Source organism: Trachypithecus francoisi, unplaced genomic scaffold, assembly GCF_009764315.1.
Source record: "Trachypithecus francoisi isolate TF-2019V2 unplaced genomic scaffold, Tfra_2.0 Contig01705, whole genome shotgun sequence".
In the NCBI taxonomy this organism is placed as follows: Eukaryota; Metazoa; Chordata; class Mammalia; order Primates; family Cercopithecidae; genus Trachypithecus; species Trachypithecus francoisi.
In genome coordinates this window covers 284,708-302,771 of record NW_022681450.1, presented here as the reverse complement: position 1 = coordinate 302,771, position 18,064 = coordinate 284,708, and the positions used below count along the sequence as shown (strand labels likewise).

The following is an 18,064-nucleotide window of genomic DNA, read 5'->3' as shown; positions in this document are numbered from 1 at the left end:
CAGGCTGGTCTTGAACTCCTGGGCTCAAGCAGTCCTCCCGCCTCAGCCTCCCAAAGTGTTGAGATCAGAGGTGTGAGTCACCACACTCGGCCTTGTTTCTGCTCTCCTTTGACCCTGTGTTTCTCCTCTCTCCCTGCATCCTTCTCTGACTGGCATCATGGTGTGGGTCTCTTCCTGGAGTCTCCTGCTCTCTCTTTGTCTGAATACCCCATCTTTCCTTAGGCCCAGCCTCTGTGGGACCCCCAGTGGAGGAGTCTGTGGCCCATGCTGTGGCAGCAGTCGGGGGCCGCCTGTACATCTCCGGGGGTTTCGGGGGAGTGGCCCTGGGCCGCCTGCTGGCACTGACCCTGCCCCCTGACCCCTGCCGCCTGCTGTCCTCACCTGAAGCTTGTAACCAGTCTGGGGCCTGCACCTGGTGCCATGGGGCCTGCTTGTCCGGGGATCAGGCCCACAGGTAACCATGGCGACCATGGCAGGCAGTGGGGAGTGGAGCCCTCTGAAGGGGGTCCTGTGCTAGGCCACACCAGGACAGAGGCCTCAGGAGTATACTGTCTGGTTCAGGAAAGGGGTGAATCACCGCAGGCAGGGTGGCCGGGGGAGCTCTGAGTGGGGACACCTGCCTGGGACTGGGGTCTCATGCAAGAATGCTTGCTGGAGGAGCTGAGTCTGAGCTGGGCCCTAAAAGAACCGGTAGAGTGGAGATCATTAGCAATTTAGAAGTGAGGCTGAGACTGGAAGCCGGAGGGGGTCAGCTCAGATAGGGCTTCCCGTGCCTGGCAGAGGCACTGGCTCCGTCCAGCTCCGCAGACCCCTCAGCTGCGGTTCCGGGAATCCAGACATCCTGGATACTGAAAGTGCTTTCCTAAGCTTAGCACAGACTCACCTGGCTGCCCAGTCATCCTCACTGACGTGAAGCTAATAGTGAGCCTTATTCGCCTGATGGGTGTGTTGTCAGTTACTACAAGAATGTTTATGGTTTGATTACGGGGTGCTCCTTCCCCCAGACCCCACTGGAGGTGTTGTGTAACAGTGGGCACACCCACTGCTCTTCTAAAATCCAGAACAGTTTGAAACATGTGTACCTCTTGGGATTTGGGGTAAGGGATTGTGGACCCCCACTGTGCAGGGCAGGGAGCCATGGAAGAAGGCCTGAGCAGGACAGGGATGGACCTAGGGATGGACCTAGGCAGTGAGATCCCTGAAGCTGTTGTGAGGGGCAGAGTAACGAGAGGCTGCAGGTGGGGACCAGGTTGGGCAAGGGGCTGCAGGAGTGGGGAAGGGGGGATGGTCAGAGAGAAATCCAGGAGGCAGAAGGCTTCGGTGGCTGCATGGGCAGGAGGACCTGTGGTGTGGTCCAGCATCTCCGGTCTGGGTGACAGGTGGATGTGGGACCATCTTTTACCAAGTGGGGGTGGGGAGAGCCAGGCTCAGGAGGCCTGTGCTGTGTCCAGCTTGGGATGCAGGGTTGGGGGCCTGCAGGACAGTGTCTGGGAGGCAGAAGGAGGGGGTCTGGATGGGTGTGAGTGAGCCAGGCCTCATTCCCTTTAGACTGGGCTGTGGGGGCTCCCCCTGCTCCCCAATGCCTCGCTCCCCAGAGGAATGTCGACGTCTCCGGACCTGCAGTGAGTGCCTGGCCCGCCATCCTCGGACCCTGCAACCTGGAGATGGAGAGGTGAGTGGTGGGGGAGGCGGGGATGAGAAGCGGCAGGTGTAGGACAGCGAGGTCCTGGTCTTCACTCTGGTCAACTGTCCCACCCACCCCAGGGTCTCAGGAACCACTGAGCTCTCAGCTGGCTCAGGAAGGGTGCTGAGGGCCCCATCCAGCCTGTCTTCCCTCACCAGGCATCCGCTCCCCGCTGTAAGTGGTGTACCAACTGCCCCGAGGGTGCTTGTATTGGACGCAATGGGTCCTGCACCTCTGAGAATGACTGTCGGATCAACCAGCGAGAGGTCTTCTGGGCAGGGAACTGCTCCGAGGCTGCATGCGGGGCTGCCGACTGCGAGCAGTGCACACGGGAGGGCAAATGCATGTGGACGCGGCAGTTCAAGAGGACAGGTGAGCAGTGGGCCCAGTTCCTGAGAGGGGAGTCTTGGGGCCTGGACTCCTGGGTCTGAGGGAGGAGGGGCTGGGGGCCTGTACTCCTAAGTCTGAGGGAGGAGGGACTGGGCCTTGATTCCTGGGTCTGACGGAGGAAAGGCTGGGGGCCTGGACTCCTGGGTCTGAGGGAGGAGGGGCTGGGGGCCTGTACTCCTAAGTCTGAGGGAGGAGGGACTGGGCCTTGATTCCTGGGTCTGACGGAGGAAAGGCTGGGGGCCTGGACTCCTGGGTCTGAGGGAGGAGGGACTGGGCCTTGATTCCTGGGTCTGAGGGAGGAGGGGCTGGGGGGGCTGGACTCCTGGGTCTGAGGGAGGAGGGACTGGGCCTTGATTCCTGGGTCTGAGGGAGGAGGGGCTGGGCCTGAGCTCCTGGGTCTGAGGGAGGAGGGGCTGAGCTGGTTCTAATCCCTGTGCCCCACCTCCAGGGGAGACCCGCCGCATCCTGTCCGTGCAGCCCACCTATGACTGGACCTGTTTCAGCCACTCTCTGCTGAATGTGTCCCCCATGCCGGTGGAATCATCACCCCCACTGCCCTGCCCCACCCCTTGTCACCTCCTACCCAATTGCACCTCCTGCCTGGACTCTAAGGGAGCGGATGGGGGCTGGCAGCACTGTGTCTGGAGCAGCAGCCTGCAGCAGGTACTGTACCCGGCCAGGACCGTGCCAGGCAAGGGCCTGGGCAGGTCTCCCTCCTCTCTGCCCTGCAGGGACCTTTCTTCCACCATATCCTCCACCCTCCTCCTTCCATCTCCCTGGCTCTAGCCACAGTCCTGCTTCCTTCTGGTGCCACCATCTCTTTCCTCCCTCGTTGCCTCGTGAGGGTCCCTGCTGTGTCCTCCAGCCATGCTTCTGTGTGTGCCACTTTCCCAGCCCCCAGCCTCTGCCTCTCCAACTCTTGTCCATGGTATCATGGTCTCCTCATCCTTTCCATGATTTTAAACATTTTTAAATTTAATTTTTATTGTTAATTTTGTTGATATAATTCATAGGTTCACATCCACGACTCTTAATACTTTCCCCTTCAACTTCCCAAACCTTTTCTGTTTCCCTCCTCTCTCTCTTTCTCTCTCTACCGATGGAACTTTTGGTTGTAAGAAACAGACACTCCCTCGAGCTGTTTTGTTATAAGGAAGTGGGGGTATTTGATGGACTCTGAGAGCAGGAAGTGTTGATGCTCTGCCGCTCTCAGGCCACGTGACCCATAATCTCAGCTGTTCTCTGCACTTCTCCATTGTCTGCTTTCTCTCGGCCTGATAGTCAGCACACATGGCCTCAGATGGTGGCCTTGACCCCCAGTCTAGATGCCTTCTAATTCCAGAGACCACGTTCATCTCCGTGTTTGTCAGTTAGCTCACATTCTCGAGGAGAAACTCTGACTTAGTGCATGAGCTACATGTCCAGCCTTGGTGTAGTGGGATGTGGCCAGGGAGGGCTAGGAGCATGCAGTTCAAACGTGGCAGGTCAGATCTAGGCCTCTTCTAGGCTGTGGGGTGGAGAGATCATTCCTGAAGGTGGGTGTGGCCTAGGCAGGCATGTGTGTACCCGTGACAGTCTGCCCCTTGGACTGCCCAGCACATGCTCTCTTGTTTCCAGAAAGTCCATTCCAAAGATGCTTCCACCTGACATGATTAAACTGTTGCGGTGGCGGACAAAGGCATTCGCACCCCACCCCACTGCCCCCCAGTGGGAGATAAGACACATTCACCTCCCACTGTAACATGTGGAAGCACTGTCACTCAGCCAGAGTACACTCCTCATTCATACTTCGATTGTGCAAGACCCACTGGAGGCAAAACTACTCACCATCCCACAACCCATGAACTAAGTGATCAGTCCAGCCACCCAGACACTAGTAGACAACAGTGCAGGGATGTGGGACACTTGCCATTTTGAGAGGTGGACTAAAGAAATCAACAATGCTTCATGGAAATCCGAGACCAGGAGGGCAGGGTGTGGAGGACCAAGAATCCCACAGACCTTGGGATCCAGTGCTAGGAGCCCTGCCTGGGAGTGGTACATTAGCTCTCACCCGGAGGTAGTTTGCTTTGTGATCAAAAGCTCAGGCTGTGAAGTCAGTGGGGTCTGGGTTTGACTCCAGCGTGGCCACTTCCTGGCTGTTTGACTTTGGATGAGTGACTTCCTCTCTCTGAGACCTCAGGGAGAGTTAGCTAAAATGGGAATCATTTCACTAGATCCTGTCCCCTAGGGAGGTTGTACCATTTAAATGGGGGATAATTTACTTAGAGCATAGAGCAATGCCTGCCATTCAGGAAGGACTAAAAAATGGTTAATGATCATGATCATTGTTATTGTTTTTTTTTGAGACGGAGTCTCGCTCTGTCGCCCAGGCTGGAGTGCAGTGGCCGGATCTCAGCTCACTGCAAGCTCCGCCTCCCAGGTTTACTCCATTCTCCTGCCTCAGCCTCCCGAGTAGCTGGGACTACAGGCGCCCACCACCTCGCCCGGCTAGTTTTTTGTATTTTTTAGTAGAAACGGGGTTTCACTGTGTTAGCCAGGATGGTCTCAATCTTCTGACCTTGTGATCCGCCCGTCTCGGCCTCCCAAAGTGCTGGGATTACAGGCTTGAGCCACCGCGCCCGGCCGATCATTGTTACTGTAATGAGCAGTGGTGAGAGGGCCAATCTGGCTGACCCAAGTCCTGCCACTGGGAGGGTTCCCAGTCTCCATTGTATGGGACACACCAAGAGGGTGACTGCGGGAGTTCCCCATGGGGGCTCTCAATGTGGCCAGAAGGGCAGAAGCCCCTGTGATTTTGGTCTCTGGTAAAGCAGGGGCCTCTTGTCTCCAAGCCTGGGGTCCTACTGGTGGTGTGGGTACTCCCCAGATATTATTGAAATTTCCATCATTTATCTTTATGGGAGCTCCAGGGAGCAGAAGGCATACCCACAGTCCTGTGGGCATGTGCTGTTCCCCCAGCCTCTTGGTGCCTGCCAGGTTCTCACATGCCTGAAGAGCTGGGATGGCTAAGGAGATTGGGGAGTGGCCAGGAGGGAGGCAAGGGGACAAGGTGGGGCCAGTGAATTGGAGAACACAGCCTGCTCACAGGGGCCAGACGAGCATAGTGTTGATGGTGTATGTGAATGTGAGAGGGGACTTTTGCCAGACTTTCTATGAAACCTCCTAGCTTTAAAGTGATGGCTTAGCTGGGTGTGGTGGCTCAGGCCTATAATCTCAACACTTCAAGAAGCTGAGACAGATGGATTGCTTGAGGCCAGGAGTTCGAGATCTGCCTGGGCAACATAGCAAAACCCTCATCTCTACAAAAAAAAAAAAAAAATTAGCCAGGTATGGTGGTGTGTGTCTGTAGTCCCAGCTACTTGGGAGGCTGAGGTGGGTGGATCACTTGTGCCTAGGAGGTTGAGGCTGCAGTGAGTCATGATTACGGCACTGCACTCCAGCCTAGGTGACAAAGCGAGACCCCATCTCTAAAACAAAAGAAAACAAAACAAAAAAAGTTAGTCTGGGCGCTGTGGCTCACGCCTGTAATCCCAGCACTTTGGGAGGCCAAGGTGGGTGGATCATGAGGTCAGGAGTTCAAGACCAGCCTGACCAATATGGTGAAACCCTGTCTGTACTAAAAATACAGAAATCAGCGAGGCGCAGTGGTACATGCCTGTAATCCCAGCTACTCAGGAGGCTGAGGCAGGAGAGTCGCTTGAACTTGGGTGGCAGAGGTTGCAGTGAGCTGAGATTGTGCCACTGCACTCCAGCCTCGGTGACAGAGTGAAACTCTGTCTAAAAAAAAAAAAAAAAAAAGAAGTGTTGGCTTAGATTCCACCACACAAATCAAACATAACAGGTGAGACCTGTTGTGATCTGGCTCAAGGGCTACCTGATTCTAACCTTCCAGCATTGTTCTTTTTTTCTTTTTTTGGAAACGCAGTCTCGCTCTGTCGCCTAGGCTGTAGTGCAATGGTGCGATCTCGGCTCACTGCAGTCTCCACCTCCCGAGTTCGAGTGATTCTCCTGCCTCAGCCTCCTGAGTAGCTGGGACTACAGGCACACGTCACCACACCCGGCTAATTTTTGTATTTTTAGTAGAGACCGGGTGTCACCATATTGGCCAGGCTGGGCTTGAACTCCTGGCCTTTTGATCCACCTGCCTTGGCCTCCCAAAGTGCTGGGATTACAGGTGTGAGCCACCGCCTGGCCCAGCATTGTTCTTTTTAATAACTTTGGCCTGTGAGTCTGGGGCAGGCAGTGGAGACACCCTTCTCCTGTCTGCCTCCTTCCTCCCATCCTCCCTCCCTCTCTTCAGCGAATTTATCATTGAGCACCTTCTTTCTGCTGGGTGCTTTGCTAGGCTGGAGGGAATATCAGCAGACGAGCTAGAGTCCTGCTCTCAGAACTTATGTTAATACACCTTTTCCATAAACTCAGGAAATGCAGTGTATGGTGTTGGGCATCTTTGCATTTGGTCACTAGGGAGATCACAGCAGAAAGTGCTGTCCAGGACTGAGGATTCAGGGTGTTCTACCCCTCCCAGATTGTCCCACCATCTGCCAACAAGTGTCCTAAATTTAGATCTGGAAGCCCAGCCCAGCAGAGAATTTGCCTCTGGCAGTTCAGCAAGTCTCAGCTCTTTGCAGGCCCCTCAGTGGGCTCAGAGCTCCAGCCACAGCAGTCAGGGTTTTCTATTTTAGGATTCCATGGTTGCTTTGCCTTTTCCTAAGTGCTTTCAGGCAGCCGGCCCAGATTAATCTCTTTCCTCTTATACTTCACTTATGGCCCAAGCAATAAATAAAATGCCTTATACACTGAGGTAAGTTCCCAAGAGCCTGAATCTCATTGTGCACATTTTTGGGGTCCTGACATATAAATATGGCTTGTGAGTTGCTACCCACCCCCTTACCAAGGACTCTTCAGCTTCTCAGTGTGGGGTGGGAGAAGCCTTTTTTTTTTTTTTTTTTTTTTTTGCCTCAGCAGCCACATTTTTTCTTCTTTTTCTTTTCTTTTTTTTTTGAGACGAGTCTCGCTGTGTCGCCCAGGCTGGAGTGCAGTGACACGATCTCGGCTCACTGCAAGCTCTGCCTCCCGGGTTCACGCCATTCTCCTGCCTCAGCCTCCTGCGTAGCTGGGACTACAGGCGCCCGCCACCACACCCGGCTAATTTTTTCTATTTTTAGTAGAGACGGGGTTTCACCGTGTTAGCCAGGGTGGTCTCGATCTCCTGACCTCGTGATCCACCTGCCTCGGCCTCCCAAAGTGCTGGGATTACATTTTTCTAAGAAACTGGTTTGCAACCCCACTCCTGATACTCTTTTCTGTCTCCTTCTCGGATCGTTGCCATTGTTCCTTTACCTTGAAGAAACAGAAGCTCTTAGTGAGGAGGGGAACTCCCTCCACCAATACAATGGTACCTGTTGGAATCCAGGGTAGAAAGTACAGCAGGGCCTCACGAGGAACTGGAGACAGAGCCTGGACAGCTGCCTTTCCATCTGTCTTTGGGGCACGTGGTTCTCATCTCTGTCTCTTTCTGCAGCCTGCTCTTTTCCTGTCTGTCTGCGTCCTCTTTCTTTGATCATCATTTGCTTATCTAAACAATCCCTTCAACCCAAGTCTACATGATCTTCCAGTTTATTTTCTTTTTTTGAGACAGGGTCTTACTCTGTTGTCCAGGCTGGAGTGCAGTGGTGCAGTCATGACTGATTGCAGCCTCAACCTCCTGGGCCCAAAAAATCCTTCCACCTCAGCCCTCCAAGTAGCTGGGTCTACAGGTGTGTGCCACCATGCCCAGCTAATTTTTTATTTTTTGTAGAGATGGTGTCTCACTGTGCTGCCCAGGCTGGTCTGGAACTCTTGGGCTCAAGTGATCCTTCCACTGTAGCCTCGCAAAGTATTGGGATTATAGGTGTGAGCCACTGCGGCCAGGCAACCTTCCAGTTTCAAGATCCTCCCCAGCCTGACTTCCAGCCTTGGGGTGTAGTTACAAATGCTTGAGAGGGAAAACTTGAAGACCCCAGTTAGTGTCCACTTTGCTCTACCTGTCTGTGGCCAGGGAGGGGCGAGACCTCAAAGAGGGTGTGGTATGGGAAAATACCCAGAATGTGTTTGTTTAACCTTATTTCCCCACCTCTCTCTTTCCTGCATCCCCATCCCCCTCCCCTCCCTATATAGTGTCTGAGCCCTTCCTACCTGCCGCTGCGATGTATGGCCGGAGGCTGTGGGCGGCTACTCCGGGGACCTGAGAGCTGCTCCCTGGGCTGTGCTCAAGCAACCCAGTGTGCCTCGTGCCTGCGGCGCCCCCATTGCGGCTGGTGTGCCTGGGGGGGCCAGGATGGAGGCGGTCGCTGCATGGAGGGTGGACTCAGCGGCCCTCGTGATGGTGAGAGGGCTTTGGGCATGGGGGAGAGGGGCTGGCCCTTGTCTGGGGTCTGATACAGTGAACATGGGGGTACTGGGCCAGACCCAGAGGTGGGACTCAGAGGAAGTAGGAGGGAGGGCCTAGGCGGCTGGGGCAGGTGGTACAGACGTCCAGGTAAAACGCTGTATCCCCGGTGCTAGGGCTGACGTGTGGGCGTCCGGGGGCCTCCTGGGCCTTCCTGTCCTGCCCCCCCGAGGACGAGTGTGCAAACGGGCACCACGACTGCAACGAGACGCAGAATTGCCACGACCAGCCCCATGGCTATGAGTGCAGCTGCAAGACAGGCTACACCATGGACAAGTGAGGCTGCAGGTGGCGCGGGGGCCAGACAGGCTAGGGTGGGAGAGTCTGTGGGAGCAGTAATGGATGAGGCCTAGAGCCAGGCAGGATGGAAGAAAAGAAAGCTCCAGGCATGAAGGCTGTGGGATTGATCCCGGAAGGGCAAGTGTGGTGAGACTGAGCAGGGAAGAATGAGTTTCATAGGGTACCCCAATGGCCAGGCACAGTGACTCATGCCTGTAATACCAGCACTTTGGGAGGCCAAGGCAGGTGGATCACTTAAGGCCAGGAGTTTGAGACCAGCCCATAGGGAGACCCCATCTCTACAAAAAAATAAAAAAGAGAATAAAGTACCTTCAAAAGAAGAGAGTGGGTTGTGAGCTACACCTGGAGCAGGTGGTGGGCTAGATCCTGAAGAGGAGATAGCAATGGGACAGAGCAGGGATGAGCAGCCAGTTGAGAAGAGGGTGGGGTAGTGGGTTGGGTGCTAGGCCATGGAGCCATGAGGAGGGTGGCCACCTGCCCTGACCCCCACTTTGCCCCTGCAGCATGACAGGGCTGTGCCGCCCTGTGTGCGCCCAGGGCTGCGTGAACGGCTCATGCGTGGAGCCCGACCACTGCCGCTGCCACTTTGGCTTTGTGGGTCGCAACTGCTCCACAGAATGCCACTGTAACCGCCACAGTGAATGTGCTGGTGTTGGGGCGCGCGACCACTGCCTGCTCTGCCGCAACCACACCAAGGTGGGCCTTCTGGGGCCTCAGACCCCCGACCCTGGGACCCAGGCCCTTGCTTGCCTTCATCCCACACTCAGGCAGCTCACATCTCATTCTGAGTCCTGATAAACCAGGAATAGATAAGGCAGAGCCTTGTCCCAGGGAGATGTGTGGAGACTTGGGGGATGCTGCCTGGGTTTGGATCCCAGAGGATCTGCCCTGGACTAGTGGACAGAGTGGGAGCTGGGCCAGGAGGACAGGCACGTGGAGGAGGATTTGCGATAATGGAGGGAAGGGCTTTTGAGCTCAGGACTTTGGGCTGCAGGTGTGCAAGGGAAGGCAGGGGCTAAATCCCAGGGAGGCTGGGATTGTCCAAACCAGGTAGCCGAGCCTCTGCTGCCCTCCCATGAGCTCTCAGAACCTGCCCCTGTGCCCCCCATGCCCTCCTACCCCAGGTGACTCTCCAGTCTCTCTGACCACCCTGTCCTCGGTTCTCAGGGCAGCCACTGTGAGCAGTGCCTCCCACTGTTTGTGGGTTCAGCTGTCGGGGGCGGGACCTGCCGGCCTTGCCACACCTTCTGTCGTGGAAATAGCCACATCTGCATCTCCAAGAAGGAGTTCGAAATGGCCAAGGGAGAGCCACAGAAGTACTCACTGGACCCAGAGGAGGTGAAGGAGAGTGGGGTCAGATGCCTGGGTCTGAGGGAGGAGGGGCTGGGGAGCTCCTGGGTCTGAGGGAGGAGGGGGCTGGAGACCTGGACCCTTGGGTCTGAGGGAGGAGGGGCTGGAGGCCTGGATTCCTGGGTCTGAGCATAGAGGCGGGAGTCTTGGACTCCTGGGTCTGAGGGAAGAGGGGCTGGGGCCTGGACTCCTGGGTCTGAGGGAGGAGGGGGTGGGAGCCTGGACTCCTGGGTCTGAGGGAAGGAGTGGGCTGGTCCATGCCTTTCTGTGATCACACTGTCCTTCCTTGGCCAGATTGAAAACTGGGTGACAGAGGGTCCTAGTGAAGACGAGGCCATGTGTGTGAACTGCCAGAATAACAGCTATGGGGAGAAATGCGAGAGCTGCCTGCAGGGCTACTTCCTCCTGGACGGGAAGTGCACCAAGTAAGAGGAACGGGGGTGCCAGAGATCCGGCCCTTCTCACTGGGAGTAGCTGTAGAGCCAGACCCCCTCCTTAGTCCTCCGCCCCCAGTCAGGAGAGGATGACATCCCCAGGGAGCACCCAGGCTAAGGTCGGGGTAGGGAAGGATCTGGAATGTGATGCCACTCCCTACCTCCAAGGCTAGTGCTGAAGTGCAGGCCACAGAGCGGCCCGATCGAGAACAAGATGGGACGGCTGAGGGCAGAGGCCTTGGAACAACCTCCCCTTTCCATCTCCTTCTTTCTGGGTGTTCAGTGAGTGCTGGAGTCTGTGCAACTTGGGTTCTAATCCCAATGGCAATTTAACTGCTTTGTGGCCTTGGGCAAACAGCTTGACCTCTGTGAACCTCAGTTTCCTCTTCTGGCCTGTTGCACAGAGTTGAGCTCACATAGAGGGTGTCCATCCTGGACCGCTGCAGGCCATGGGGGCTCCGTAACCCTCAACTTCTTCCCCAGATGCCAGTGTAACGGCCACGCGGACACATGTAACGAGCAGGATGGGACGGGCTGTCCGTGTCAGAACAACACAGAGACAGGCACATGCCAGGGCAGCTCCCCCAGTGACCGTCGAGACTGCTACAAGTACCAGGTGCGGCTGCAGAAGCGAGTGATAGGCCAAGGGCCTTACACCTTGTAGAGGTCAGGGCTGGGATGAGGTAGCCAGGCTTGGGCAGGACTGACAACATGGTTCTGAATCAGTGGTTTTGGGATCAAGGGCAGCTTGACAGACTGTTCCTGAGCCCCATTCAGTTATAGGCCCTGGGCGGTGATGCTGGGCACCCAGATATGAGCCTCTGGGGGACTCTCAGACTGGTGGGGAGACACTCTCCATTACAAGTAGTCACAGCTAAAGGTGGCAATGCCAGAAAATCTATCTCATGGTAGCTGCACCGAAAAAAGAAAATGGGCTGGGCATAGTTGCTCATGCCTGTAATCCCAGAACTTTGAGAGGCTGAGGCGGGAGGATCACTTGAGCCCAGGAGTTCAAGACCAGTCTGGGCCACATAGTGAGACCCCATCTCTGAAAAAAATTTAAAAATTAGCCTGGCATGGTGGTGCACATCTGTGGTCCCAGCTACTTGGGAGGTGGAAGTGGGAGGATTGCTTGAGCCCAGGAGGTCGAGGCTGCAGGTTCTGTCTCAAAAAAAAAAAAAAAAAAAAAAAAAACAGAAGACAAGAAAATGTATTGACTCTTAGAACTGAGGGTCTGGGGTCTGCCTTCAGGACTGGCTAGATCCAGGTACTCACACAATGCCATCAGGAGTCTCTCTGCATCTTGATTCTGCTTTCCTCTGCATTGGCTTCATTTTCAGGCAGATTCTTCCCAGTTGGCAGACCCCCTCTGATGAACTGAGGCTAGCAGAGATCTCATATCATTTAATACCCAGATTCAAATTCCCCTGGAGTGCATTTCCCTTTTTCTTCTGCACAGAGGCTCCTGGAGTGCCTGCACTGGCCACCTGGGTGGCTGCTGTGTTCCAGACTTGCCTCCATAATGTCCCAGGCTCCCTCCTCAGAGTACAGTTCCCGCCACCTGTCTTCTCTCTCCAGTCCCAGAGGGATGAGAAAGTCCCTTGCTCTCAGTCTCCCTTCCCCATCTATGGAAAAATAATAGCTGCAAAGATGCAACCCCACCCCAAATGGCAACAGTTTTACAAGCCTTACCCCTAACATTTCTATCCTGGGCCAGAATTTCTGCTTTTTTATTTTATTTTTGAAATTTTATTTATTTATTTATTTTTTTGAGACGGAGTCTCGCTGTGTTGCCCAGGCTGGAGTGCAGTGGCGCGATCTCGGCTCACTGCAAGCTCCGCCTCCCGGGTTCCCGCCATGCTCCCGCCTCAGCCTCCGAGTAGCTGGGACTACAGGCGCCCGCCACCTCGCCTGGCTAGTTTTTTGTATTTTTAGTAGAGACGGGGTTTCACTGTGTTAGCCAGGAGGGTCTCGATCTCCTGACCTCGTGATCCACCTGCCTCGGCCTCCCAAAGTGCTGGGATTACAGGCTTGAGCCACTGCGCCCGGCCTTTAATTTTTAATTTAATTTAATGTTTTTGGACACAGAGTCTTGCTCTGTTGCCCAGACTGGAGTGCAGTGGTGTGATCTTTGCTTGCAGCAACCTCCACTTCCTGGGTTCAAGTGATTTTCCTGCCTCAGCTTCCTGAGTAGCTGGGACTACAGGCATGTGCCACCATGCCTGGCTAATTTTCTGTATTTTAGTAGAGATGGGGTTTCACCATGTTGCCCAGGCTAGTCTCAAATTTCTGAGCTCAGGCAATCCGCCCGCCTTGGCCTCCCAAAGTGCTGGGATTACAGGTGTGAGTCACCACACCCAGCCCAGAGTTTCTGCCTTCTTGATAAGGGAAAGGCCTATTGGCTTTTACCAGGGAGTCTCAGAGATTAAATCAGACCTCCTCCTCTACCATGTCTGTTGGCTGCTCAGAAGTAGCAGTTTTTCTTGGTTCTTTTTTTTTTTTTTTTGAGACGGTCTCACTCTGTCACCAGGCTGGAGTGCAGTGGCTCAATCTCAGCTTGCTGCAACCTCCACCTCCCAGGTTCAAGCGATTCTCCTGCCTCAGCCTTCTGAGTAGCTGGGACTACAGGCGCACACTACCACGCCTGGCTAATTTTTGTATTTTTAGTAGAAACGGGGTTTCACCATGTTGGCCAGGATGGTCTCAATCTCTTAACCTTATGATCTGCCCACCTCAGCCTTCCAAAGTGCTGGGATCACAGGCGTGAGTCACTGCACCTGGCCGGTTCTTTTTTTTAATGCATTTATTTTTGAGATAGGGTCTGGCTCTTTCACCCAGACTGGAGTGCGGTGTTGTGATCTCGGCTCACTGCAACCTCTGCCTCCCCAGTTTCCATCATTCTCCCACTTCGGCCTCCTGAGTAGCTGTAACTACAAGCATTATGCTATCATACCTGGCTAATTTTTTTTTTTGTAGAGATGGGGTTTTAGCCATGTTTCCCAGGCTAGTCTTGAACTCCTGAGCTCAAGCAGTCCACTCACCTTGGCTTCTCAAAGTGTTGGGATTGTAGGCGTGACCCACTGTGCCTGGTCAGGCTTTTGGTTTTTTTTTTTTTTTTTTTTTTTTTTTGATACTGGGGTTACTCTGTCACCCAGGCTAGAGTATAAGGGCGCAATCATAGTTCACTGCAGCCTTGAACTCCTGAGCTCAAGTGATCCTCCTGCCTCACCCTCCTGAGTAACTGTAACTATAGGCACACACCACCATGCCTGGCTAATTTAAATTTTTTTTTTAAAGATGAGGGTCTTACTGTGTTGCCCAGACTAGTCTCGAACTCCTGGGCACAAGCGGCACTCCTGCCTCAGCCTCCTGAAGCAGTGGGATTACAGGCATGAGTCACTGCGCCTGTTTTCTCTTGGTTCTAATAGTGATTGCAGTAATAACTAGAATGCCAGGAGCACCTGCCACAGAGCTGGATATGTGCTGTGTAGACAGTGGTGACAGCATAGATATGAAAGGCTTTGCAAGACTGTGCTGGGGCCTCAGTGGGGTACAGACTTAAGAGGAAGACAGATTCAGACATTAAATGTCCTAGCTGGGCACAGTGACTCATGCCAGCACTTTGAGAGGCTGAGGCGGGCAGATCACTTGAGGTCAGGAGTTCGAGACCAGCCTGGCCAACATGGTGAAACCCCTTCTCTACTAAAAATACAAAAATTAGTTGGGCGTGGTGGCAGGCGCCTGTAATCCCAGGTACTCGGGAGGCTAAGGCAGGAGAATCACTTGAACGTGGGAGGCAGAGGTTGCAGTGAGCCAGGATCACACCACTGCACTCCTGTCTGGGCAACAGAGCAAGACTCTGTCTCAAAAAAAAAAAAGAAGTATCACCCCAGATCACATGGTCAGTTAGGCTTGGAGCCTGGAGTGACCCTGATCTGATCTCAGAACTTGAGTGGTTTCCACTAAGCCACAGGAATCATAGCCGTTATCCATCCAGCCACACATTCATTCAGCACACAGTCATTGAGCATCTAGTATATGGCAAACACTGTGTGGGTTGCTGGTGACACAGTAGGGAACAAAGCAGGCAAATGTTCTGTTTTTAGGGGTTTGTATTCTCATGGAGGCATCCAGAAATGAACAAACAAGTCAGATGCTCATGTGTTAGACAGTGATGAGCGCTAAGGAAAGTTAAGTAGAAAGCAGGGCTAGGGCTGTTGGGGAGTGGGAATGGTAGACACAGGACATAGTGGCCAGGGAAGGCCTACGTGAGAAGGAGGCTCTTGAGCAAAGACCTGAAGGACGCAAGGGGGCCTGACAAGCTGGCAAGTGAAAGGAGAACCATGCAGGCAGAGGGTCTGTCAGTGCAAAGGCCCCGGGGTGGGAGAACGCCTGGCACAGTATAGAAGCATCCAGGCAGGTGGGCGAGGCTGGCTGACCCTGCGCCAAGTGCCATGCACATGATCTCAGCGGTCCTGTGAGCAAGCCATGGTTGCTCCCTATGTGCAGAGCTCATGGGTTAAGTCTGTGTGCTCAGGCTCAGTGAGGTTAAGTCACTAGTCCAAGGCCACACAGCTAGCAAGGAAGTAGAGCCGGAATGCAGCAGCGTTCTTTGTTGCTGTGCCTCAGAGTGCCAGAGGCCTCAGTATCAGGGTGCTCAGGTTACTAGGATGACACCAGGGGCAGCAGTGCTGGAGTGTCAGGTCCTGGCAAGGTCTACACTGTGGCAAAGAAGGTCCGGGGGTCACAGGGAAGTGACTGGGGCAGTGGGGGTGAGGCCCAGGGCAATGGCTACTTAGCAGTGGATATAGAATATTCGTCACTGCTGCTTGGGGGACAGGCTGGCACCGTGCTCAGCCCTGATGGCCACCGCCTCTAACCCTGCCCGCAGTGTGCCAAGTGCCGAGAATCATTCCATGGGAACCCGCTGGGCGGCCAGCAGTGCTACCGCCTCATCTCAGTGGAGCAGGAGTGCTGCCTGGACCCCACGTCGCAGACCAACTGCTTCCATGAGCCCAAGCGCCGGGCACTAGGCCCTGGCCGCACTGTCCTCTTTGGTGTGCAGCCCAAATTCACCAACGTGGACATCCGCCTGACGCTGGACGTGACCTTTGGGGCCGTGGACCTCTATGTCTCCACCTCCTATGACACCTTCGTGGTCCGTGTGGCCCCTGACACTGGCGTCCATACTGTACACATCCAGCCACCCCCACTTCCGCCACCCCTTGCAGATGGTGGGCCCCGGGGGGCCGGGGATCCAGGAGGAGCAGGAGCCAGCAGTGGCCCGGGCACCCCAGCAGAGCCACGGGTACGGGAGGTGTGGCCACGGGGCCTGATTACCTACGTGACAGTGACGGAGCCGTCAGCAGTGCTGGTGGTCCGCAGTGTGCGGGACCGGCTGGTCATCACCTACCCGCACGAGCACCATGCCCTCAAGTCGAGCCGCTTCTACCTGCTGCTGCTGGGCGTGGGAGACCCAAGTGGGCCCGGTGCCAACGGCTCAGCCGACTCGCAGGGCCTGCTCTTCTTCCGGCAGGACCAGGCCCACATCGACCTGTTTGTCTTCTTCTCTGTCTTCTTCTCCTGCTTCTTCCTCTTCCTCTCACTCTGTGTGCTCCTCTGGAAGGCCAAGCAGGCTCTGGATCAGCGGCAGGAGCAGCGCCGGCACTTGCAGGAGATGACCAAGATGGCCAGCCGCCCCTTCGCCAAGGTCACTGTCTGCTTCCCACCTGACCCTACTGCCCCGGCCCCCGCCTGGAAGCCAGCTGGACTCCCACCGCCCGCCTTCCGCCGCTCTGAGCCCTTCCTGGCACCCCTGCTGCTGACAGGGGCCGGTGGTCCCTGGGGACCCATGGGAGGGGGCTGCTGCCCGCCAGCCATCCCTGCCACCACTGCTGGGCTGCGAGCTGGGCCCATCACCCTCGAGCCCACAGAAGATGGCATGGCCGGCGTGGCCACCCTGCTGCTCCAGCTGCCTGGCGGGCCCCATGCACCCAATGGTGCCTGCCTGGGGTCAGCCCTCGTCACACTGCGGCACAGGCTGCATGAGTACTGTGGGGGTGGCGGGGGTGCTGGGGGCAGTGGGCATGGGGCTGGTGTGGGCCGGAAGGGACTGTTGAGCCAGGACAACCTCACCAGCATGTCCCTCTGACATGCCGAGGGTCCTCATCCACAGCAGCCAGGTCACCCAATGGGGCCGCCCTGGACTTGGGGTCCCTTCACCTGGGGGCCCCTGGACACTGTCTCCTTGGAGACCACTGGCTTCATTCCCCCAGGGGTGCCCCGACGGGGGCCTCCTTTGTTCTGCATTCAGCAGCTATTTATTGAGTACCTACTCTGTCAGGCACTGTCATAGGCGTGGGGCAAAGCAGGAAAGGAGAGACGAGGTTCCCTGATCTCATGGCACTTAGGTTCTAGTGAAGGGAGACAATCAGTTCACACGCACACATCCCACATGCACACACACATGAACACTTGCACATGTGCACACATGAGTAACATGGTTTCAGAGAGGGAGAAGTGCTGGAGGCTCCAGAGGACGTGGCAGTGAGGGACGATGGGATGAAGTCAGCTGGACATTCAGAGAAGCTAGACTGAGAACGCTTGGGAAGAACTAGCCATGGGAAGAGCTTCAGGAAGTGAAGGCAGAGGCCCTGGGGTGGGAGCAGGCTTGTTTTATTGGAAGGACTGGAAAACTGGCAAGTGTGACCCAGATCAAGTATGAGGAGATGAGACTGGGGACAGGCAGGGGCTGGATCACCCAGGGCCTTGTGGACCCCACCCAGGGTTTTGGGTTTTATTCTCAGGGCAGCGGGAAGCCGTTGGATGGTTTGATGAAGGGGAGTGACAGGATCCGATGTACCTATTTCAGAATTTAAGAGGGCTGGGCGCGGTGACTCATGCCTAGAATCCCAGCACTTTTGGGAGGCCAAGGCGGGCTGATCACAAGGTCAGGAGTTCAAGACCAGCCTGGCCAATATGGTGAAACCCTGTGTCTACTAAAAATACAAAAATTAGCCAGGCGTGGTGGCGCACACCTGTAGTCGCAGCTACTTGGGAGGCTGAGGCAGGAGAATCACTTGAACCCGGGAGGCGGAGGTTGCAGTGCACTCAGATTGCACCACTGTACTCCAACCTCAGCGACAGAGCGAGACTCCATCTCAAAAAATTTAAGAGGTCACTTAGTTGTGCTGTGGAGAATGAACTGGAGGGACAAGAGGGGCAGCAGGGATGGTGGACTGGAATAGGGTGGTGGCAATGAGTGAGTCCGGCTCAGATGCGGGATGTGTGTGGAAGAATGTAATGATGGTGTGGACGTCAGGGTGAGGGAGGAGACAAATCCACGATGACCCCTAGCTTTGTGGCCTGAACTGTGGATGGCTGAGGGGGTCGTTAATTGAATGGGGCAGAGTGGGGCTTGTGAGGAAGATCAGAGTCTGGTTCTTGACATGAGATGCCCTTCAGACATCTCTT

General features: G+C 55.3%; 1 protein-coding gene across 5 annotated transcripts in view; it reads left to right on the top strand.

The window, feature by feature from the left end:
* MEGF8 (multiple EGF like domains 8) overlaps positions 1–16,928 on the top strand; it is a 51,736-nt gene extending 34,808 nt beyond the window's left edge. For 2 of the 5 annotated variants that reach the window (XM_033197586.1, XM_033197600.1), the window contains 12 exons: positions 223–454; positions 1,549–1,672; positions 1,843–2,056; positions 2,523–2,737; positions 8,237–8,444; positions 8,624–8,783; positions 9,311–9,503; positions 9,975–10,145; positions 10,452–10,582; positions 10,760–10,873; positions 11,075–11,207; positions 15,483–16,928. In XM_033197586.1, the coding sequence (XP_033053477.1) occupies positions 223–454; positions 1,549–1,672; positions 1,843–2,056; positions 2,523–2,737; positions 8,237–8,444; positions 8,624–8,783; positions 9,311–9,503; positions 9,975–10,145; positions 10,452–10,582; positions 10,760–10,873; positions 11,075–11,207; positions 15,483–16,742 (3,155 nt within the window). In that variant the 3' untranslated portion in view covers positions 16,743–16,928. Of the gene's footprint in view, positions 1–222; positions 455–1,548; positions 1,673–1,842; positions 2,057–2,522; positions 2,738–8,236; positions 8,445–8,623; positions 8,784–9,310; positions 9,504–9,974; positions 10,146–10,451; positions 10,583–10,759; positions 10,874–11,074; positions 11,222–15,482 lie in introns of all 5 variants that reach the window. The other 3 variants (XM_033197607.1, XM_033197594.1, XM_033197614.1) reach the window with 3 other exon arrangements.
* The last annotated feature ends 1,136 nt before the right edge of the window (positions 16,929–18,064 follow it).